Source organism: Phocoena sinus, chromosome 6, assembly GCF_008692025.1.
Source record: "Phocoena sinus isolate mPhoSin1 chromosome 6, mPhoSin1.pri, whole genome shotgun sequence".
Taxonomy (NCBI): domain Eukaryota; kingdom Metazoa; phylum Chordata; class Mammalia; order Artiodactyla; family Phocoenidae; genus Phocoena; species Phocoena sinus.
In genome coordinates this window covers 27782753-27807296 of record NC_045768.1, presented here as the reverse complement: position 1 = coordinate 27807296, position 24544 = coordinate 27782753, and the positions used below count along the sequence as shown (strand labels likewise).

The 24544-nt window shown below is 40.1% G+C and overlaps 1 protein-coding gene across 3 annotated transcripts in view; it reads left to right on the top strand.

Annotated features, from left to right (window-relative positions):
• The window catches only part of SLC44A1 (solute carrier family 44 member 1), a 219178-nt gene that overhangs the window by 68615 nt on the left and 126019 nt on the right, over window positions 1-24544 (top strand). For all 3 annotated transcript variants that reach the window (XM_032635150.1, XM_032635149.1, XM_032635148.1), the window contains exon 3: window positions 1717-1859. In XM_032635150.1, coding sequence (XP_032491041.1) covers window positions 1717-1859 — 143 coding nt within the window. The remainder of the gene's footprint in view (window positions 1-1716; window positions 1860-24544) is intronic.

Sequence of the window (24544 nt, the reverse complement as noted above, 5' to 3'; positions counted from 1 at the left end):
CTAACATGCACTGAGACAGACACTTTACATTATTATCTTAGGTATTTGTCACAGCAGCCTTAGCGGTAAGTGGTTTTAGCCCCAACTTAGAGATGGGTAAAGTGAGGCATGGAGAATTAAGTAAGTTCGTCCAAGGTCACCTGAGTAGAAAATGGACTCATCAGTATTCCACCGATCAGTGCAGGTTTATCTGATTCCAAAGCCCATGGTCTTTCCCTTACAACATGTTCTCATTTCTAGCGACTGTAATAGCCAACATTTATTGAGCTCTTACTATGTGCCAAACAGGATTCTTACCCCCTTACTGGATTGTTCCATTTAATCCTTACAGCGGCCTTAAGAGCGACACTCATTATCTTCATCTTACAGGTGAGTAGATTGAGGCACAGAGAAGTAAAATCACTTGGCAAAAGGATCAGAGGGTGAGAGGGTAGCGAATCAGGCATAGTCTCTGCTCCAAGTCCACTTTCTTACAAAGCGTAGTTTCAAGACGTTTTCACTAGGTAGACCTACACTCTCTACGCTTCCCCCTTCATTTTCCTTACCTGCACGATAAACATAGAGGAGCTATTTAGAAAAAAGAGTTTGTTTGCCTTTTTAGGAAAGTAGGTTTAAGGGGGAAATCCTTTGAGGCATTGCCTATGAGTACAGTATTTACCAATGTAGACCTGAGCTCTAGCAGGGCTGCTTAGGTAAGCACTGCTCATGATACTTGGCTATGATGAGTGAAACAGTGATAATCTCTACCTTCATTCGTCACTTTAATAAAGATAACAAAAAACTCAGCCTTTTTAATGACCGTGTTGCAAGAATATTTCTTAACCCCCGTCCTTTCTCCCAATTCAGTCAGTTTATTAGTGACTCACCTTATTTCCTGTTCTTAATGCCCAGTAGCCTGCAGTTGAGTGTAGGGTTTTATTGCTTTACTTTGGTCATTGCATCCCCAATTTAGCAAGCATGATGCAGTTCTGAAGGAAGTACTATTTGCCTTTGGCACTGTGGCGAAGCATATTCCCATGAAATGAAGTGACCTTTGCGGCACACGGACCCAGTGCCTCACTCTCCTCGAGTCTCCAATGTTCAGAGCGTGGCGGTGCTTCATGGTATAATTCTTTGGCTTGTATACAACTTTACTGCAGGAAGGGAACAGAAGTGTTGTGTGTACTGAAGTGATAGTGATTCAAAACCCACATACCTATTGTTCTTTGAATTTTTGTCTTTCATCTGTTGCTGTTGTTCGTTTAACAGAACTCTTTTACAACCAAATAAAACTAAAGAATGAAGAAAGCTGGGTCTGAGTCTATGCTCTGATCTTTACTAGCTTCTATGGCCTTGGGCAACTTATTTATGCTCTCTGGGCCTCAGTTTCCCCATCATCAGGATTAGAGAAAATGTATGGGAAGCATCTGGTACAGATCCAGGCATTGAGCAGATGTTCAATACAGAGAAGCTGCTATTATTATTGTAAAATGCAAAGACAACCTTATGATGTAAAAGCTTGAGATTTGTTATTGTAGCAAATAGTGTTACCCTGTGGACTGCTTTGTATATCGCTTATGTGAAATCCAAGGAAAACAGTGAAATAGTGTTTGCAAAAGGAAAGATAGCTCTTTGTTCCCTTCAAGGGACAAAAGCAGCTCATTATTTTATCAAGTAGTGACTGTTGCTATTGAAATGGTTTATTTGTATGTTTTTCTCTGTTTTTTTTTCCCCTAGGGATTTATTTGTGGCTTTTCAGTAGCAACAGGTGCGGCAGCAAGACTAGTGTCAGGATACGACAGCTATGGAAATATCTGTGGGCAGAAAAATGCAAAGTTGGAAGCAATACCAAACAGTGGCATGGACCACACCCACCGGAAGTGAGTAGACTGGCTGAATGGTGAACACTGGAAACTTTGGAGGGGAGGGGGCATCCTGCTTTTCTTACTGTTTTAAAGATAATATCTTACGGAATATTATTTTTATATGTTTCCTGTTGATGTTTTTTAATTTTCTTTTTAACTGTCCACTTGAATCATTTCTAGTTTTGGTCTATAAATACATTTTCCAGGAAACAAAATTGGGTGCCATGTTAAAATGGGCTACCTTGAGGTTTTAATGAGTAAATGCGTGATTTGAGAGGGTTACTCTTGTACTCTGTTTTCCGACTCACCTTTAGGCTGTACACTAAGTTTTAACACAGAAAATAATATAATATTTTTCTTCCTAAGAGTGTACTTGATGGAAGGCAGAGGGATAATGGATTTTGACACATTAAAGTTACAATAAAGCATTTTGTGCTGCATCATTTATAAGTACACATTGATTTCCAATTTTATAAGAGATATATTTTCTTTGTCAGACTTTGAAATTTCTTTTGGGTTCTCAAGGTTCAGCGTTTGGATTTCATGAAATTCCTGACTTAATCGCCTCTTTTCTTCAAAAGAGCTATTTTTTCATTTTTAACGTCTACGGGGAAAATATATTTCATCAAACATTTTATGTATGATAGTATGTTTGTTCAAACTGTGTATTTATGCCCCATCAAACTTTATTAGACAGCTCTAATAAATACAGGTCTTCAGAATTAACCGAATTAATTTTAAGGTAACAGGTTAATCAATTCCATTAATGAACTTTATAGGAAAAAGCTAAAGCAGATAAAAACATTTTTTAGACTGTAGTTCTATTATATTTGGGGGGATATAATAACTATATTTACTGTTAGATAAATCTGTTGGTTAAATCTGGGCCCCTAATTAAGTAGAAGATTCATTTGATAAATGCAAAGACTTGAAAAAAATCCAAATAGTTCATCATATCTTAGAGATATTCCTCCATTTAATGAAGGAATAATGCAGTTCAAATAAATAATTCTAAATAATGATCATGAATACTTGTATAGTATGCCATAGTCAAAAAGTATATAATATCAACCTGTGGGGTGGGTGTAGCAGAGGCTTAGAGAGATTGAAATGACTTCCCCAAAAGTCTGGTGGGCAGTGGATGTCCAAGACAGACCATGGGCTTTTCTCTTGATGGGTACCTGCATCCCTTAACAGAAGAAATGAAAATTGGGCTCTCAGAGCATAATTTGGAGAATTGTTTCATTTGTCCTTCTTTTTGATTGCTTCATGAAATTAACACAAATTTTAGACTTTGTGTTATTTGTTGTAGCAAATCTACCCAAACTTCTTATTTTGAAATAATTTTAGACTCATAGAGAAGTTGCAAAAATAGTACAGAGTTCTGCATATATATATATATTTTTGAAGGTAGTGTCAAATATTTGTAACTCTTTAATGCTGTTGACATGTACCAAACATAAAATATTACCATTTAGATAATTGAGGAGACAGGAGGAAAAGGGCTCTACTTCCTCAGATCTACTGCTGAGATGGGGTCATGATCTTTCTTATGGCTCCCTTTTTAACTTGCTGGTAACTCCAAGCATATTCTTACCATAAAGTTTGTGTAACTGTCACTTCATCCTTAAGCTTATTAGGTTCATTTGATCAGTTTTTAATTTCAAATCCTCAGATTATTCTATGTATATTTTGGCCTCTTGCAAAGAAAGCCTGCTTATTTTTCTGAAAAAGTGGTTCCCTTTCCTTGAATGCTTAGCACAGTTGAGACACATTCATGGATAGCTTGTAGGGTAGTGTCCCAAGTATAGCTATGCCTTAACTCATGTATATAGGTTTAAATTTTATTTTTTTAATTTAAAAAATTTTTAATTTTATTATTATATTTTTTTTGCGGTACACTGGCCTCTCACTGTTGTGGCCTCTCCCGTTGCAGAGCACAGGCTCCGGCCGCGCAGGCTCAGTGGCCATGGCTCACAGGCCCAGCCGCTCCGCGGCATGTGGGATCTTGCCGGACCGGGGCACGAACCCGTGTCCCCTGCATCGGCAGGCGGACTCTCAACCACTGCGCCACCAGGGAAGCCCTAAAATTTATTTTTGATCTCTACTTCTTCTTCTCTGCATATGAACATTTTAGCACTGAGCCATCTAAGTATTTCTATCTATAAGCAATTTTTAAAATAAATGAATGGTACTGTTTTGAACGTATCTTTCTCAGGTAAGTCTATACTATTTGGATTTGAGAGGAGGTAGAAAATCTTTGTGTTTTTTACCTATACTCCATCCTTTTTTTTTTTTTTTTCCTGCCAAATGCATTGGTTTCCTCCTTTTTCACACATACATCTTTGGCTTTATTATGAATACCATGCCCTTCCATTCCTATAGAAATTTTTATACCTGTTTTGTCTGCTGTTACCTCAACTTGACCTTGATCATTTTCTCCCATCCCTTATCCTCAGCCCCTAGTTCCTGGTACTTACTAGAACCTCCATACATAGTTGTTGAATAAGTTAATGAATGAATCCTCTAAAATCTTGAATACAGCTCTTTCTTGCCTTCATGAATATTATTTCCTCTATCAGAAAAAAAAAAATCCTCTTATTCTTCATGTGGCTAAATTCTATTCATCCTTCAGCTCTCAGTATAAATGTTACTTCCCAGAAAGGTCTTTTTTAAGCTCATAATTTGTCTCATTTTATCCTGTAATATGTGTAATTATACATTTATTTTGTGATTATTTGTTAAATGTTGGTCTCTTCTAAGTTCTATGAAAGCAGAGGTGAGGTCTCTTTTGTTCACTGCTGTATCCTCAGTACCTGGAATGTAGTAGGCACTCAGTTAAATGTTTGTTGAATGAGTAAATAAATTTATTTATTTTTTGGGCTTCCTTGGTGGCATACTGGTTGCAGGTCCGCCTGCCAATGCAGGGGACGTGGGTTCGTGCCCCGGTCCAGGAAGATCCCACATGCCGCAAAGCGACTAGACCCGTGAGCCATGGCCACTGAGCCTGCGCATCTGGAGCCTGTGCTCCGCAACGGGAGAGGCCACAAGAGTGAGAGGCCCCCGTACCACACACACAAAAAAATTATTTATTTTTTTGAATATGTTCTCAAAGTGAATTACTGAGTCTGAGGATCTGAATATTTAAAGATTATTAATACATATCACTAAGTGCCTTTCCATACAGTCTGTTCCATTTACATTCCCACCAACAAAGTGTCTGAGATTGCTTTATCTTTGCTAGTATTATTAGTTTTTGTACTAATCTGATCAACCACAAAGTGGTGTTTTATAGTTTTAATTTGCATTCCTTTGATTATTCATGAATGTGAACCCCCCCTGGCGCTGCCGCCCCCGCCCCCCCCCCCCAATGTTTGTTGGCCTCTCATGAAGACTGTTGTGCCAGCATATCTATTCTTGGTCTTCTTATCTCTAATCTTCTCCATCCTTTATACTGTGATAGGATTAAGTTCTTTGAAGCACTTTTTACTGTCATTTCCCTGCTCTAGAGCCTTTCCTTTTGTGTGATTATCTACAGTATTGAAAATGAGCCCACTTAGCCCTACCGTGACCTAGACCCAATGTACCTCTTCAGTCTTAGCTCACTGTTTCTCAGTGTAGTGATACTACTGTCCGTTCAGTTTATTCTACCTCTGTGCTGTCCCTCTACCTCTCTGCCAATCTGAATTCTTGAAAAAATGTGGGTCTCATACCCTCTCTATGGAATATTTCAAAACTAACTTTATCCCAGAACTTTATACTTGGATTTCTATTTCCTTTAAGTTGTTCTCTAATTATACTGTGCTTCTTATCTGCTTGTATTAATGATCAGTTGCTAGGAAACAATATTTCCATAAACTTAGTGGCTTAGGACAGAAGACATTTATTATGTCACAGTTCCTGTGGGTCAGGAATCTGGATTTGCCTTAGCTGGACTCCTGCTTCAGAGTCTCTCAGAAGGCTGCAATCAAGGTGTTGGTCAGAGCCGGCGTTCTACTGGGGAAGTTCCCCTGCCAAGCTCAGGTGGTTGTTGGCAGCACATACCCCTTGAGGATTGTTAGACTGAGAGCCTTAGCTCTTTACTGGCTGTCAGCCAGAGGCCACCTTCGCTGCATGCTATGTGGGCCTCTCCACATGGCAGCTTACTTCAAAGCCAACGGGGAGGGAGTCAATACAGAGAGTCTGCTAGCAAGATGGAAGTTACAGTCTTATGTAATGTAACTATGCAAGTAAGATCCCCTCACCTTTGCCATACTCTACTGGTTAGAAACAAGTCACAGGTCCCACCCAAACTTAAGGGGAAGGGTCTGAATTATAGGAGGTAGGGATAATTAGGGCATCTTAGAGTCTCAGTGCCACACTGCCCAACTCTGTCTCCCTGGAGCACCATGTTTTGTATGACTCCCAAATTTCAAAAACCAAGAGTTGTTTCTTAAGGGCTTATTGAATTGCAATAAAATAGGAAGGAGGTAAGTCAAGAGAGTCATGGGAAGGGAAATGTCTTTGACCTGTTCTAACCAGAAAATTTAAGATACCAAGACGACTGTAAGAATTCTATAGTAGTAAAGAAAAGTCTAATTATAATGTGTTCTTTTTCTCCAAATAATATTTACTGTAGTAATAAAGATGTATAGGAACATGGCAGACAATATTTTATGAGATACTGGAAGGCTTCAACTTCAAATAGATTATATTCCCAAAGTTGATTTTTAAGTCAGTTGCTTGAGATGTATAAAACTTTTCTGCCTAGAAACAATGCTATAAATAAAGTTCTGACACTGGGTCAACGTAGAAAAGCTCATTTATCTTAGAACCATAAAGTGCCAGAGATGAAAAGGATCTTTAAGATTATCTAATAGGTAACCTCCTTAAAGCATTGCATCAAATATTTGTGAGTGCTAGCTAAGGCCCAGAGAAGAAAATGACTTGTATTTATAGCTGAGCTATGGTATTAATGTTACTGTAGAGCATGGGTGTGGCTTATAGCCATTCTTTTTTGGTAGTGGGGATTGGGATGGTAATAATATAGTTTGTACTCTGGTTGGCAATTCCCAAAACATATCTCTTCTGCCACATTCTAGATTTTCAAAACCATAAAGCTAGTCTTAGGGCTTCCCTGGTGGCACAGGGGTTAAGAATCTGCCTGCCAATGCAGGGGACATGGGTTTGAACCCTGGTCCGGGAAGATCCCACATGCCGGGGAGCAACTAAGCCCGTGCACAACAATTACTGAGCCTGTGCTCTGGAGCCCGCAAGCCACAACTACTGAACCCGTGTGCCACAACTACTGAAGCCCACGTGCCTAGAGCCCATGCTCCACAGCAAGAGAAGATACTGCAATGAGAAGCCTGCGCACCTCAACGAAGAGTAGGCCCCACTCACTGCAACTAGAGAAAGCCAGCATGCAGCAATGAAGATCCAACACAGCCAAAAATAAATAAATTTTTAAAAAAACAAAAAAATAAAATAAAGTTAGTCTTAGAGTGTATGTGTCAATTTTTAGACAGATCATTATTATTATAGAAATTGTTCCCAGAAAGGAAGCCCCATCTATTTTTATCTTATTTAAAATTTATATTTATTTATTTATTTTTACAGTAGGTCCTTGTTGGTTATCTTTTAAATATAGCAGTGTGTACATGTCAATCCCAAACTCCTAATCTATCCCTCCCTCCTTCCTTCCCCCCTGGTAACCATAAGTTCATTCTCTACGTCTGTGAATCTGTTTCTGTTTTGTAAATAAGTTCATTTGTATAAGTTTTTTTTTTAGATTCCGCATATAAGTGATATCATATGACATTTGTCTTTCTCTGTCTGACTTACTTCACTTAGTATGATAATCTCCAGGTCCATCCATGTTGCTGCAAATGGCATTATTTCATTCTTTTTATGGCTGAGTAGTATTCCATTGTATATATATATACCACATCTTCTTTATCCATTTATCTGTTGATGGACGTTTAGGTTGCTTCCATGTCTTGGCTATTGTAAACAGTGCTGCAGTGAACATTGGGGCGCATGTATCCTTTCGAACCGTGTTTTTCTCTAGATATATGCCCAGGAGTGGGATTGCTGGATCATATGGCAACTCTATTTTTAGTTTTTTTTTTTTTTTTTTTTTTTTTTTTTTTTTTTTGCTGTACGCGGGCCTCTCACTGTTGTGGCCTCTCCCATTGCAGAGCACAGTCTCCGGACAGGCAGGCTCAGCGGCCATGGCTCACGGGCCCGGCTGCTCCACGGCATGTGGGATCTTCCCGGACCAGGGCACGCACCCGTGTCCCCTGCATCGGCAGGCGGACTCCCAAACACTGCGCCACCAGGGAAGGCCGTATTTTTTTAAGGAACCTCCATACTGTTCTCCATAGTGACTGTACCAATTTACACTCTCACCAACAGTGTAGAAGGTTACCTTTTCTCCACACCCTCTCCAGCATTTATTGTTTGTAGATTTTTTGATGATGGCCATTCTGACTGGTGTGAGGTGATATCATTATAGTTTTGATTTGCAAATCATCAAATCATCCATCAAATCTCTGCTTTATCCTTATCAATTTGGATAAAGCAGAAATGCTTCTAGTTCTAAGATACCTGAATTAGTGTATATGAGAACTATATGGGGGCAAAGCATCTAACTCTGTTGACCCCTGGTAAGACGATTGGAGGAGGGGAGGTACTGTGTTTCCTCCACGGATAGTCCCTTTTTCTGGTTGCTTGGGATGGGAGAGGCTAAGGCAAGGTGGCAGTGGCTCTTAGTATACACAGGCTATCATAAAGCCGGGTGAGGGTATGTAGGGAACTGCTTTTAATCACTTTGATATAGGCATTATATTATTAATAGAACTCTGTTCTCCATTCTGCAGACAATCCTAACATACACTTAGTGTCCACTTTCTTTGTTGCTCTAAGAAGTTTTCTCAGCTTATCTCACTTATCAGTATTGATCTTTCTGCAGAGGTTCTGAAGGTACCTCTAATACACAAATTTTTTGTGTGTACTTTTTTTTTTGCACAAATCTAATGTTCTTCTTTATCTTTTTGGCTTTTCTCTAAGGAAGCCATTAAAGTCCCAATCACTGATAAAAGCTCTGTGGCCCTAAAATGCCTCTCAGATTTCAGATGAATCAGTGTCAACAAGATGTACAGGAAGTAGAGGTCTGAGGAGGTTGATGGCATGTATGTGTGAGTAAAAATCCATAGGGGGCATTTTATTTGAGACCTTTTTCAGTTACCTTCATAATATTTAGCAGGGTATCTAGTGTGAGTTTTACTTCTTTTCTTTAACTGTCTCATTCCCCAGAAATCCACAGCTTAGAATGTTTGTGCTGGAAGGGCCCTTGAGATCACTGAGCCCCTTCATTTTTTTTTTTTTATTATTATTATTTTTTGCGGTACGCAAGCCTCTCACTGTTGTGGCCTCTCCCATTGCAGAGCACAGGCTCCGACGCACAGACTCAGCGGCCATGGACCACGGGCCCAGCCGCTGCATGGCATGTGGGATCTTCCCAGACCGGGGCACAAACCCACGTCCCCTGCATCGGCAGGCAGACTCCCAACCGCTGCGCCACCAGGGAAGCCCCGAGCCCCTTCATTTTATAGGTGAAGAAACTGGGGTCTAGGAAACATCAGTGACTTGACAAAGACAGTAATACCAGGACTAGCTCTCCACTCTCCATGTTTAGTGTAGTGCTCTTTGCATTATATGCTATACTGTCTCTGGTAAGCTACACAGTGATTCTACTTTCTCACTCTTTCCGCTTTTGGGGCCTCTCCCTTCCAACATTTAAAGATGAAAGAAACTTAGTAGAACATGCAAAGAAGAAAGGGCAGGTTATATAAATCAATAAAGTTATAACTAAAGAAACTTCTTAAGGAACCAAAGCACCTATACAATCTCTGAAGGCTTTGAATAATTTGGAGGCAATCTTGTGTGTTTCTTTCTCTGTAAGAGAAAGAATATGAATTTTAATGATGAAATGCATTTTTCTCATTTCACATTTGTATATTTTTACCATTTGTATGTGTTAAATATTCATTGAAAAACATGTAGCTTAAAATTGGCAATGTTACTTTCTTAGTAAGATCATTGATTGTTTAATAGGCAATAGTCTTATTTTAAAGAAACTGTCTATTTTTATAATCTCTGCATGGATACAGAATAGGACTTCAGGGACTTCCCTGGTGGTCCAGTGGTTAAGACTCCACGCTTGCAGTGCAGGGGCCCCGGTTCGATCACTGGTCAGGGAGCTAGATCCCGCATGCTACAACTAAGGCCTGGCATAGCCAAATAAATAAATAAATAAAAGATTAAAAAAACCAAAAATAGAATGGGACTTTAGTGGCCACTGAATCTCAGAATTCTGTAGGTTTAGTGTCTGGTTCAGTCTATCCCATGATTGCTAATTACCTTATTAACTTTTTCCCCCTGCTTTCTTTTTTTTTTAATTGAAGTATAATTGATATACAATACTATATAAAGCTTATTAACTTTTATGATGTCTTATTTATTATTTAGGGGGTTGGTAGTGATATTATACCCATATGAAGAATGTGTTCACATTTTAAACTACTCATGACCAGACTGCCAAGCTTTCTGGGCCTATACTCTGCCATATAACCATATATTTTAGGAAGAACTTAAAAAAAAATTAGTTATCATATAAAACATAGACCTGTTTTGAAGACTTTTTAAAGAGTTATCAAATCTTGTTGACTATGCATACCTGTCTCTGTTTGCAAAAAAGAAAGACTAGAAAAGTAAAGATACAATTTGCTAGAATATTCACTTTGAGGATCCTTTTATCAGCTATGTACAGTTCTTCATGTTTACGTCGCTAGGGCTTATTTCTCTTCCTCCCAATGACTTAAATCAAATTACTGCCTACTGAATGACTATCCTTCACCATTCTTTAAAATTCTGTTTATTATTTTAGTCGTCAGCAAACATTTATTGAAAATCTACTGTGTACTAAAAACCTCTATTAAGAATAACAAAATAGGAAACAACCTAAATGGCTGAAAAGAGAGGTTTGCTTTAATTCATTCATTCATTCATGAATTATATTTTTTGGCCATCTTCTTTGGGTTAGGCATTGGAGATTATACTCCTGAGAAAAATAGGCACACTCTTTTATCTCATGGAAATTACAATCTAGTAGAGAAAACAGAACTTAATAATATCATCATATAATCACAAATGTTATTACAGCTGTCAAAAGTGTTATGAAGGGCGAGATATAAGGGCACCAGAGTGGTTATAAGAGGAGGACCTGGTGCAGTCTGAATACTATGGAACGGTAAAAATGACGGTATAGAATTATGTCCATTGACGTGGAATATCCACATAACATTATTAAGGGGAAAATAAAGTTATAAATCAGTATATATAGTGTGATTTTTATTTATATATATGAAAAATACATGTACATAATAAAGTATAGAATGACATGAAAATATTAACAGTGTGATTAACTGTTGAATTATGGGTCATTTAAATTTTCTTTTATGCTTCTTTTTTTCCTAAGTTTTCTACCATCAGTGTATATTATTTGGGCAATGAAAAAAAAATTAGAGTTAAAAAAAAGGAATTCACAGTCCCTGTCCTTGAAGAGCTTGCGTTCTAATGAGGAAGACAAAATACACAGATAAACTATGACAGTGCAGTGTGGGGCATCCTATAAAAGTGTTGTATATTGAAAGCTGGGTGACTCCAGTTTCCTGGGTTCCTAACTGCAGGCTGGTGGGGACAGGAAAACAAGGCAATTTGGTGGTAGCACTGGGAGCACTATTGTCTTCAGTTCTACTGCTTCTGTAACAAATTGCCACAAACTAAGTGCCTTAAGACAACAAAGGTTTGTAAATCAGAATTCTCTGCACAGCACGGCTCAGCTGGTTCCCTGCCCCAGGTTTCACAAGGCTGACATCAGAGGGTTGGCAGGGCTGTGTTCCTTACTAGAGGCTCTGGGGAATGAACCTTCTTCCAAGTTCATTCAGGCTGTTGGCAGAGTCCAGTTCCATGTGGCTGTAGGACGAACTTCCATTTCCTTGCTGGCTATCAGCCAGGGGTCATTCTCAGCTTCTAGAGGTAACCTATGTATTCTGTAGCCTATATATTCTGTGGCTTATGGTCCCTTTCCTTCAACAACAGTGGGTCAAATCCTTCTCAGGCTTCAGTGTTTTCGACTTCCCCTTCTTTAGGGTTGCCTCTTAGTTCTCGATTGTCCATGTGGGTTAGAGAATCTCTCAGCCAGTGACTCGGGGTTCAGGAGCAGAGTCATTCAAAGTAGGGTTTTTTTAGAGCCCCAGTTAGGTGAGTTGGGGGTTCAGAGCAGAACTTGCATTCTAGCAGGGGAAAAATCAAATAAAGTAGATCTGTGGAAGGAGGGCACACATAGTGATGATGGTGCAGGAGGGAGCTGATGATGGATGGTCATGTGGGTTCTTGGCCCAAGAAGCAGCTCCAAGAGCCCACCTATAGTGAGGATGAGATTCCGATTAGAATGCTAAGCTTGGTTCTTGTTGGCTGAAGAACATCGTCTACAGGTTGGAGTTCTGCAGGCCAACCTAAAGCCTGATGAAAACTGGTACACACAGTAAGGAGCTCCCAGCTCTGTCTTGTGGAGTTGTAGAAACTTAGGAGAACAGAGGTAGCACATTTATCCGTTGAGCTGGGTTTTATGGAGTGTCCCAGGTATTCTTCAGAGCAACCCAGTAGATATCTGCTCATTCCTGCACTTAGGGATAAGTTTGAACAAATGGAGATACTTTGAGCCTTTGTTGAGTTTGCCTTTGCTTTGAGGGAAAGCACTGTCCTCTGTGCCCTCCTGTCAAATACTCTCTGACTGCAGCATTAACCTACCACCTGTCCTAGTTTGGCTTGACACAAAAAAGAGCAGCCTAGATAGATACTTCACTTGAACTTGCATTTGTGGACTCATTTGCCCACAAATTTACAAGCATTTGGAAACAGTAACATTAATGGTGTTCTATGGAAACTTACTGTATTATTTATGCAATTTTTTCCTAACTCTTCATTTTTTTCTCATGAAAGTTGTAAAAATGATAGTTAAACTTTCAGAAAGCAGATTTATGATGGCATCTTTGGAAAATAGTTTTTGTCATTTCATGATTACACCCTCTTTATCCTGAGTTTTTAAAACACTTTTTACGAAGTAACGTCTGTATTGCTAGTGAAATTCTTCCTTTAGGAAAATACTTACTCTGGATAATACTGCTAGCAATTTGAAAGAAGAGATCGAACTGCATGCCATAGGAAATTCAGGACTTGAAAGTCAAAATGTTGAGCAGATTCTAAATAAGGAAGTAAAAAGCCACTCAACAGAATTAGATGATAGGCATACACCTAGGCAAAGGAGGGATGATTGCTTTCTCTGTGTTACCTGCCTAGGTTGTATACTTGACATATCTAAGTTAAACAACTGATTGCACATCCTCAACCTAGAGTCTTACTACTTGGGTTGGTTCCAGGTTAACCAGACAGCTGTAAAAGTTCTTTGTTATTTTGTCATTGTACATAAGCTTATGGATATGACCTTTGTAATATACTTTAGGTTATTATGAACCACTTCAACTATGAACTTTATAGTCATCAATTTGCAACCTACTTATGTTTATCTGGATGTGAGAGTTGAGGGCAACTGAGAAGTTAGAGGGTATACAGTCCACACATGACCACACTCACTTCTGACACCAAATGCAAGTTCAGGGGTCCACAAGACCACCCTTAGTTTCAATAATTTTCCAGAAGCCCTCACAGAACTTACTGAAGTCTATTACACTCACAGTTACAGTTTATTACAAGGAAAAGCAAACAGATGTAAGGAGATGCTAACAGGAGAAGCTGTACTGTTGTTCTCTCCCCCTGGAGTCAGGGCATGTTACTTGCTTGGCATTGATGTGTGATAATATGCATGGAGTATTGCCACCTGGGAAGCTCAGCCAAGCTTCAGCATTCAGAATTTTTATAGGGCTCCATTATGCAAGCATGATTCATTACCCATGTGGCTGACTCAGTCTCAGCCCCTTCTGGTCAGGCTGATACTATATGATCCAAAACTCCTGGTCTATATGACATTGCTGATCTTTCTAAGAGTGGTCAACTTCCACCCTAAATCCTATCTGGTGAGGCCCACCTCCAACCTTCACATTGTTGACTACCTGCCTTAACCTAAATCCCCACGCAAATAAAGACACTCCTACAAAGCTTAGAGATTAACTCCCCAAAGCCCAGGGCAAAGTCCAGACCTCTTTCTGAGTAGGTTAAATTTGTTACTACCCACTGGGACTCTTTAGATGTTGCATTTTGTAAAATGCATTTTCAAGATGAAATTTAAAATATCTTATAGTCTTATTGAGGTATAACTTACATATAATAATTTATCCATTTTAAGTGTACAGTTTTGGTAACTATACAGTCATGTATAGTTACATGATATACATCATAATCCATACTTCTTTTACCCCCAGAAAATTACCTCATGCTCATTTGCAGTCAATCCATGCCCCATCCTTGTCCGCAAATAACCACCGATCTGCGTTCTGTCAGTATAGTTTTGCCTTTTCTAGAATTTCATATATATACATGGAATCATACAGTGTGTAGTATATTCTCACTTTTTTTCACATAGCATGATAATGTGAGATTCATCCATGTTGTTAAATATATCAGTAGTTTGTTCCTTTTAAATTCCTGAGTAGTATTTCATTGTGTGGATGTATAACGTTTTGTTTATCTGTTCACCAGTTTTTGGATGTGTGTGTGTGTGTGTGTGTGTGTGTGTGTGTGTTTTCCACGCTTAACATTTTTTTCTATTGTGAATAACACTGCTTTGAAAATGTGTGTATATGATGTTGTATGAAGGTCTGTTTCATTACTCTTGGGTAGATACGTAAGATTGGGATTGCCAAGTCATATGGTGAGGCTATGTTTAACTTTATAAGATATTACCAAACTGTTCTGCATTCCCACTAGGAAAGGAGGAGAGTTACAGCTGCTCCATCTCCTCACTAACATTTCATATTATCAGGCTTTTTAATCTTAACTATTCTAGTACATGTGTAGTGGTATCTTACTGTGGTTTTAATTTTCATATGTCTAGTGACTGATGATGTTGAGCATCTTAAGTGCTAGTTGACCATCCATATATCTTCTTTTGCAAAGTATTTAAGTCATTTACACATTTTAAAATAAATTGGTTTGTTTGTTTTAATAAGTTATGAGTTCTTTATGTATACTAGATAAAAGACCTTTGTCAGGCATGTTCTGTAAATATTTCTCTAATATGAGGATTTCCTTTTCATTTTCTTGATGGTATCTTTCGACAAATGAAAGTTTTTAATTTTGATGAAGTCTAATTTATCCATGAGATAAATTTTAAAAACATCACACAAAAAAGTGTCTTTTTAATGGTTCATGCCTTTTGTTTTCTAAGAAATCATTGCTGTACCCCAAAGTCACAAAGATTTTTTTGTTTTCTTCTGGAAGTTTTTTTATTTAGCATTTATGTTTAATGTTTGTGTACAGTGCAGAGAGGTCAAGGTTTGTTTGTTTTTCTCATATAAAAATCTAGCTATTTCCGCAGCATTTATTGAAAATGTTATCTTCCCCATTGAATTACCTTGGCACTTCTGTCAGAAAACAATTTCATTTTAAGTCTGAGGGCATGAGGGAAGTTTATGGAGTTTATAGTAGTGGCAGGTACCAATATTATGGAGAAATAGTCTATTTAAAATTAAACATAATAAGATGTCACCTTTTTTATAGTATTATTTTAAGTAAATAGTTGCAACAAATCATATAAAAGAGATAAGTGAAATGTGTGTAAATCAATAGAGAGAAAAATAATGCTATTTGTCAATGACAAGGGACTGTATCCTGAATGTTTAGGAGATTCAACAAAAACATGTCTTGCAATGAGATGCTTAAATCATGGGTTATAAAAATATGCCTAACTGAATTCAGTCATTTATTTTGTCAGTAGACAAAATATAATGAAAAAGATAATACTTGTTTTATTAAAAAATCTAACAAGATATAGGGCCAAATACAGAGAATTATAATACTTCAGTAGAAAAAAAGAAAACAAATAGTAAGAGAAATATAGTCTACTCCTGGTTGAGTAGTCTTAATATGATAAAGACGACAATACTAACAAAGTTAATTTATAGATTTAATATAATACCAGTTAAGATACCAATAGGATGTTGAATTGAATTTGAGTGATAGTATAAATCACACAGTAAAGGAGCAGGCAAGAACTTCAGGGGGCAAATGTTTTTAAAAATTGTCTTGTTCATAAAATTATTTGAGAGGATTAGAATTAGGTGCATATATTTTAAGATAATTAAATGAAGATAAAGATCAGGAGCCATACCATGGAAGGAGAGAAAAGATTAGACCAGAAATCTAGGTTAGGTGTGGTTACTGAAATTGATCATCAAATTAACTGTGAAATTTCTGTCTTTGAAGGCAGAAAAGGGAAACTCGTAGGTTCTACCAGAAGTTGCAATTCAAAGGGCTTTAGGCAGACACTGTTCGTCACTTAGGTGGCCTGGGAATAAGACAACAGGGAATGTTGGACACTTTGAACTTTATATGTGTGTGCCCATATGAAGGAGGGGAGGTGGTGGCTGATTGGTTCTATCTGATTCTTGGCATGTGGGTACATGGTCCCAGTGATACTAATTTTTCAAGAGAAGCCAGAAATTTATAGGCACGCTTATGACCTAATCACCTCCCAAAGGCCCCCATACCTCCTAATACCATCACCTTTGGGGGTTAGAATTCAACATGTGAATTTTGGGGAGACACATTCAGACCATAGCACCTAACATCTACGGATTTTTATTTTATTTATTTTACTTTATTTATTTATTTATTTTTGGCTGCATTGGGTTTTTGTTGCTGAGCATGGTGGGCTTTCTCTAGTTGCAGCAAGTGGGGGCTACTCTTCGTTGCGGTGTGCGGGCTTCTCCTTGCAGTGGCTTCTCTTGTCGTGGAGCACAGGCTCTAGGCGCATGGGCTTCAGTAGGTGTGGCACATGGGCTCAGTAGTTGTGGCTCACGGGCTACAGAGTGCAGGCTCAGTAGTTGTGGCACACGGGCTTAGTTGCTCTGCAGCACGTGGGATCTTCCCGGACCAGGGCTTGAACCCATGTCCCCTGCATTGGCAGGTGGATTCTTAACCACTGCACTGCCAGGGAAGCCCTAGTGATCTTTAAATACTGGCAATTAGTGTACTGGCCAGACAAAATGTGTAGGGGGGGCGGTTACTCATTGTCTAAGTAAGGGTTATGTGTGTATAGTTGTCATTATCTAATTAAGGATTGTGTAGCTTAGAGAGGAACAAAGGGAGTTTTGCCATTCAAGACCAAAACCTATTCCAAAGTATATTAACAAGACTACCTGAATGTGTGTTAATAATAGTGATGGAAACAAAATAGAAATATCAGAAATAAACTCATAGTGGTTTAATATATGAGAAAAGCGATCAGTGTTTAATAAAAAACATTGTTGAATGATAATATGAAGAAAACTGCATTTAGCTCTATCTTAATCTCATACCATGTGGAATAAATCCCAGATTAATTTTTTTTTTTTTTTTTGCGGTACACGGGCCTCTCACTGTTGTGGCCTCTCCCGTTGCGGAGCACAGGCTCCGGACACACAGGCTCAGCGGCCATGGCTCATGGGCCTAGCCGCTCCACGGCATGTGGGATTTTCCCGGACCGGGGCACGAACCCATGTCCCCTGCATCGGCAGGCGGACTCTCAACCACTGCGCCACCAGGGAAGCCCCAAGATGAGTTAAATATTTTTAAACAAACATTATGTACTTACCTTTGTTATGGAGAGATCATTTATACATTGTTGAAGCAATAAAGAAATAAAATAGGACCAAGGTAGGCATGTTTGATTATCAAAAACTTTGATTCTCTGATATAAAGAAAAAGGCAATGCAGTGAGAATAGTACTTGTTGTTTTTCTCTGATGGGTAAGATTTTCTCTGAAATTGGTATGTATCTATAAGTAGGCAGGTAACCAGTTATGGTTTACGCTGTAACCAAGGATGGTTTGCACTAGAGAGAAAAACATGAATATGTTTGGCTTAAAGATCTTCATTTGTAAAGTGAAGATAATAGTAGTATCTACTTCCTCGGGTGTTTTGGAGGAATGAGTATGATAAATGATGTCTACTCTTTAGCACATTGCCTGGAACCATAAATGTTAACTGCTATTTATTATAATCATCTTCATTATTACCATCTTCTAAAACAAGTTTCAAAGTTACTTATCAAAGCTTTTAACCCAGTTGGGGAAAACACAGCTATTTTAACCAACCTTACATTTGTGTAGTTTACAAAGCACTTTCACATCTTCTGTCTCATTGATTCTCACCCTAGACGTGGGAACTGTTTTAATTTCTTCCCAGTGGGGGTTTTCAGGATTCACTGTTCTGTAGTCCAGCTTCATCTTCATCATCACCCTTAAATCAATTCAACCTGATTCAAGAATTCCCCATTCTGACCACGGCCTTCTCTCTCCTTCCGGCTTGGGTGTTCTTCTTTGCCCACTGGAGTCATTCTTTCACTTCTAGTCCTTTGACTCCTGTACTTTCTAAACACTCTTCCTTCACTACTTTTATCCTTATTTTTTCTTCTAATATAATTTTTTTATAATGTGTGATAGTATCTAGTACCTTTCTCTGCCTTACTCTGTCTTTCTCAAAGATTAAAAAGAGATCTGTGGGGCTTCCCTGGTGGCGCAGTGGTTGAGAGTCCGCCTGCCGATGCAGGGGACGCGGGTTCGTGCCCCGGTCCGGGAGGGTCCCACATGCCGTGGAGCGGCTGGGCCCGTGAGCCATGGCCGCTGGGCCTGCGCGTCCGGAGCCTGTGCTCCGCAAAGAGAGAGGCCACAGCGATGAGAGGCCCGCGTACCGCAAAAAAAAAAAAAAAAAAAAAAAAAAAAAAAAAAAAAAAAAAGAGAGATCTGTGATGAGCAAAGGATTTGAATGGATATGTCTCCAAAGAGGAGAGATCAATGACCAATAAGCACATGAAAAGATGCTCAACATCATTTGTTATCAAGGAAATGCAAATCAAACCCACAGTGAGTTACCACTTCACATCCACTAGAATAGTTATAATAAAAAAGACATACAGTTAAGTGTTGGCAAGAATGTGGAAAAATTGGATCCCTTTTACATTGCTGGTGGGAACAAAAAAGGTACAGCTACTCTGGGAAATAGTCTGGCAGTTCCTCAAAATATTAAACATGGAGTTACCATATGACCTAGCAATTCCACTCCTTGGTATCTACCCAAAAGAAATAAAAACATGTGTCCACACAAAGACCTGTGTACAGATGTCCACAGCAGCATTATTCATAATAGCCAAAAGGGGAAAACAACACAAATGTGCACCAGCTGATGAATGGATAAATAAAATGTGGTATATCCATACAAAGGAATGTTATTTAGCCATCAAAAGGCATGAAGTACAGATATATGCTACAACATGGACAAACCTCAGAAACACTGTGCTAAGTCAAAGAAGCCAATCACAAAAGACCACATATTACATGATTACATTCATATGAAATGTTCAGAATAGGCAAATCTATGGAATGAAAATAGATTAGCGGTTGCCTAGGGCTGGGGGTTAGGGAGTGTGGGGGGATTGGAAGTGACTGCTAATAGATATAAGGTTTCTTTTGGGGGTGACAATGTTTAAAATTAGATTGTGGTGATGGATGAACAACTTGGTAAAATGCACTTAAAAACATTGAATTATACAGTTTACAGGTGAATTTTATGGTAAGCAAATTATATCTCAGTAAAGCTTAAAACTAAAAAGAAAAATAAATTTCTGGCCTTTGGCTCTCAGTAGATAGGATTTATTTTGAGTACTGGAACAAGATGATTTTGAGAATCATCCCTTTGTGTAGTGTTGACCATGAACTTGGGTTTAGGGGTATTCTTCTAGTTAGCTAGATTAAATAGAAAACTTTTTCTTATAGCTCTTATGAAATATTTTTAAAAGGCTGTTTTAATTTGCTTTCTGTCTTAGTTTAGTATAAGGAACACAATACGATATCTGACTCTTGTTTACCATTCTTGCAATTGTTTCTCCCTTTAATGGACAAGTATAAGGAGGAGAAAGACACTGTAGCTAAACGGGAGAATCATTTTCTCCCCATGGTTTCCAGTTCCATGCCTTTGTTTTGCAATGCTGGTACCTCTTTTTGGCTCTTTGCTCATCTTACTTTACTCTTAGTTTTAATCTCTTTGGGGGCTTTTGACAATCTGCTCAAAACTATGAACTATGAAGTCTCTCTTCAGAAAGCTACACGTGAATTTGTACCAAATTTTGCTTACAATCTCAGGAGGGTCACAGATTTCACTTAGGATAAGAATCTTTTTTTTTTTTTTTTGCGGTACGCAGGCCTCTCACTGTTGTGGCCTGTCCCGTTGCAGAGCACAGGCTCCGGGCGTGCAGGCTCAGTGGCCATGGCTCACGGGCCCAGCCGCTCCGCGGCATGTGGGATCTTCCCAGACCGGGGCACGAACCCATGTCCCCTGCATCAGCAGGTGGACTCTCAACCACTGCTCCACCAGGGAAGCCCAGGATAAGAATCTTTACCCCATACACTCACTTTAGTGATCTCATGCACTCCTAGGGGTGAGGTTTTCATTTATATGCTGATAATTCCAAAATCTCTGTCTCTTGTCCAGATTTCTCTGCTAGAACACTACAGCCAACTGTCTAGGTCCACTTGGACACCCCACACACACCCCTGACTCAAATTGTCTGAAGTTGGAACATGGTCTTTATCCCTCCTTACTGTCCTCCTCCTCCTGAGTTCTCTGTCTTATTGAACGGAACAAGAGCCCAAACCAAGGATGCCTTAGCTGCCCTGGCCTAAATCAGATGCTAAGCGTCCTTCTTAATTTCTTCCTTCCCCTCTCTCTATATAGTCATCGGGTTTTCTTAATTATGCCTATGTGCTCTTGAAATCTCCTTTTCATTCCCTTTCTCACCCTAGTCCAAGTCATCCTTTCTTGGTAGAGATTCAGTAGCCTCCTGACCAGTCTCCTTACTTTCTCTCTTGCTCATCTTTAATTCAGTCTCCCCATGGCAGCTGATGAACTCTCAGTGACTTCCTAGTGTCTTTAGAATGAACTCCAAACTTTCTGACATCTTTAATACCGCTTGCAAGGCCCTACGTGATCTAATTCTAGCTGGGCTATCCAGCCATCTGTCTCTTGCATCACTGTCCATATCAACCATCCCGACCTTTTCCATTTTCTCAGTAATGCCATGCTGTCTGTCACTTCATAAGCCTTTGCTGCTCTCTTCCCCCCTGCTCCCACCCCTCTTCCTCCACACCTTGCTAACTGTTACTCACTCTTTAGGTTCTGGCTGTAGATTTTCTTTCTTCTGGACTCCTATCCTGACTTTCCATTCAAAGGGCCCTTTTGATGCGTCCTCTGCTATCCTCCTTTCTCTGTTAAAGCTTTTACACACAGTTTTGTCATTGCCTCCCTACTCTCTGGGCTATAAACGCTGGGAAGGGAGACACTGGCTTGCGTTGGTCTTATTTTTCACTGTATCACTAGTGCTTATTTAGCCTTGCACCTGGCAAAGTGTTCAGTAAATTTCTGTTGAATGAATGAGAGTTGTCTCTTTTTACCTAAAATATCTTCTTCATTCCCTTCCCTCTACTCTTGCCACACTTGGTAAAATCTTACACATTTACCACCCATTTATTAATTCAACAAATAAGAATGAAGCTCTTATTCGAGGCACTATTTTAGGCAGTGAGCATATGATGAATTAAACAGTTAAATATCTCTGCCTTCTGGGAGCTAATACTCTACCAATGGAGAAAGGTAATAAACAGATAAATAAGTAAAATATACATTGTCTTATTGAGTGTAAGTGCTGAGGAGAAACAAGGCAAGAAAGATGGATAAGGTGCATCAGAGTAGAGAGATGGCATTTTAGATAGGGTGGTCAGGGAAGGCTTCTTTGAGAAGGTGACTTTTAAGTGAAGCCTTGAAGCAAGTGGAGGAGCTAACAATAGCCATGCTGCTATCTGAGGAAAGAACATTCCAGGCAGACAGAGGTGCAAAGGCCTCATGTGAGAGAGTGTGCCGGGCTGTTTGAGGACAGACTGGAGACCCGGGGGGAGTGAGGTCAGGGAGGTATTTATTCTCTGAATATCAGTTGCTGCCTCAATCCAATCCCTGGTCTTCCTCCATAGTTTTTTTTCCCAGCTCTCAATGCTATGAGTTTCCCAGGAAGGACTCTGAAAATTTCTCTTCTTAGCAGTGACCTGTGAATCAAGGGCCGTGGCAGTGCTGGCGTAGAAAGCTGCCGTGCTGGTGAGGGTTCAGTTGCTTCTTTGGAGGTTGGTGAGGTGCATGCTTAGGCACGGCTTTAACAAGAACTACCTCTTTCTCAGGACGGTTTCATCATTTTCTCATTGAGATTGGGGGGGCAGTGGGAAAGTGGGACACCACTGTCATCAGCCTCATGTGTTGGGCTCCCCACAGTTCACCTCAGTCCTTTTCTGTTCTCTTGTCTGTCTTCGTGGAGTCTCGGGGGCTTTATAAAAATTGTACAACTCTGTCAGCCGCTATCGGGAGTTACAAATCTGAAGTCCAGCAGCTGCTCTCAGCTTGTTTCTCTCTCTCCCCTTAGCTTTGTCCCAGTAAAGTTGTAGTTAATTATGTTGTATTTAGTTGGGTTAGGTGGGGTTTCACCAACATTAGTGTGCTGGCCCCGTAGCGCTCTTCTTGTATAAAGCAGCTCTTCGTGGGGTAATTGGGTCCCACCCTGGCTGGGATGACTGGATTTGCCGTGCTGGCACCCCACACAGGAAGTAAGAAGCCTCCTCTGGGCGGAATCCTCTGTGAGTGGAGAACAGACCCGGGGTTCTCTGCAGTCTATACTTAGCGGTAGCAGAAGCCTCTGCTAGGTTGTCCTGTTTTCCTTTTGGTGTGACTCACTAATGGCAGCATACTCTGTGGAAAGGGGCTATAAATTGTAAATTGATATGAGGTAATAATTGGGAAAATGATCAGACTCCATTTTTATTCCCCTCTGGGGAAAACACGTGTCAGGAATCACTGAAGCAGAAGGCGGCGGAGGGATTTTTCAGCCGGCTTTCCAGTTTTAGTGCTGCAGGGCTTCCATCCTGATTAGAGAGGAGAGAAGCCAAGTTTGGCAGGAGGCGGCCAGCAGACCCAGTATCTGCTTGCCACCTTTTGCTCCAAAAAGCCTTGCTGCAGAGAGTTGCCATGGCAGCGAGAGGCAATTTAATGGCAAAGGCTCATCTCTGGGGCAGCGCGCTGCTGGTGCTGTAGGCTTCCCCTCTCTGGCCTTCGATCCAAGAGGCTGGTTATACGAGGGCATCACTGTGTCGTGGCCATTTGAAAGCAAGTTGTCTAATGGAGTAGAATTGAAAGATGCTCCCAAGTCTAGGGATGGCTATTTCTTCCAGCGCCTGCCTCTCCTTGGTGCATAGCCCTTTGATGTCCCATCCTGTAGTCCACTTTCTCAAGTTATTTGCAATTCCTTAAATATGCTCTTTCATGCTTCTGTGCTTTTCCATATGCAGTTTCTTCTGCCTAGAATGCTCCCTTCCCCATCTGTCTGGAAAATTCCTGCTCACTTTCAAAATGTGGCTTAGCTACTGCCTCCTGCTCTGTAATGCTTCCTCTAACCCCATATCCTCTGCGGAATTACACCGTTTCCTCTGCCATCCAAACCCTGCCTCATATCACGTGATTTTGAGATGACTCCGTAGTTTTCTTTTCTTCTCTAGTTACTTGCATTCAAGAATTGTTTTTTGGGTTTTTTTTGTGTGTGTGTGTGAATTAAAAAAAAAAATTTTGTTTATTTATTTTTTGGCTGCATTGGGTCTTCCGGGCTGAGAGCAGGCTTTCTCTAGTTGCAGTGAGTGGGGGCTACTCTTCATTACGGTGTGCGGGCTTCTTGTTGAGGTGGCTTCTCTTGTTGTGGAGCACAGGCTCTAGGCGTGCGGGCTTCAGTAGTTGTGGCACGGGGGCTCAGTAGTTGTGGTATGCGGGCTCTAGAGCGCAGGCTCAGTAGTTCCGGCACCAGGCTTAGTTGCCCTGCGGCATGTGGGATCTTCCCTTACCAGGGCTTGAACCTGTGTCCCCTGCATTGGCAGGCGGATTCTTAACCACTGCGCTACCAGGGAAGCCTCTCACTTTCCAATTTGAATTGGAATAGCAGTGGTGGAAAGAGCAACCCCTGGGAGTCAGTCTCCCCAGGGCTCGTGTCTGTGTAGCCTTTGGTTAGTTGCCCAGCTTGTAAGTCTCAGTTCTCTCTTGTTGAAATAGGACGTGTGAGGACAGCGCCCACATGCTTTGTGGCCCAAAGTAAGTTCTTGGTAAATCTTACTGTTTTTACCTTGACCTATCTTCCATGAGGAAAGTGACAGCAAAATAGAAGTTTAATCTAGGTTTGAACCTTCTCTGGCACCTTTATCTGCATCAGATTGTTCACTGTTCATCTTTTTGGCTCTGAGCACGGCTTTGAAAGTCACCCCTTTCTGTGCCTCTTGTCACTTTTCTTGAGCTTCCCTGTGTTAGTGCCCCTCCCTTTGCCTCATAGCCCTGTTTTCATCTTTGGTGCATCTGTCCCCTTGAGTTCAC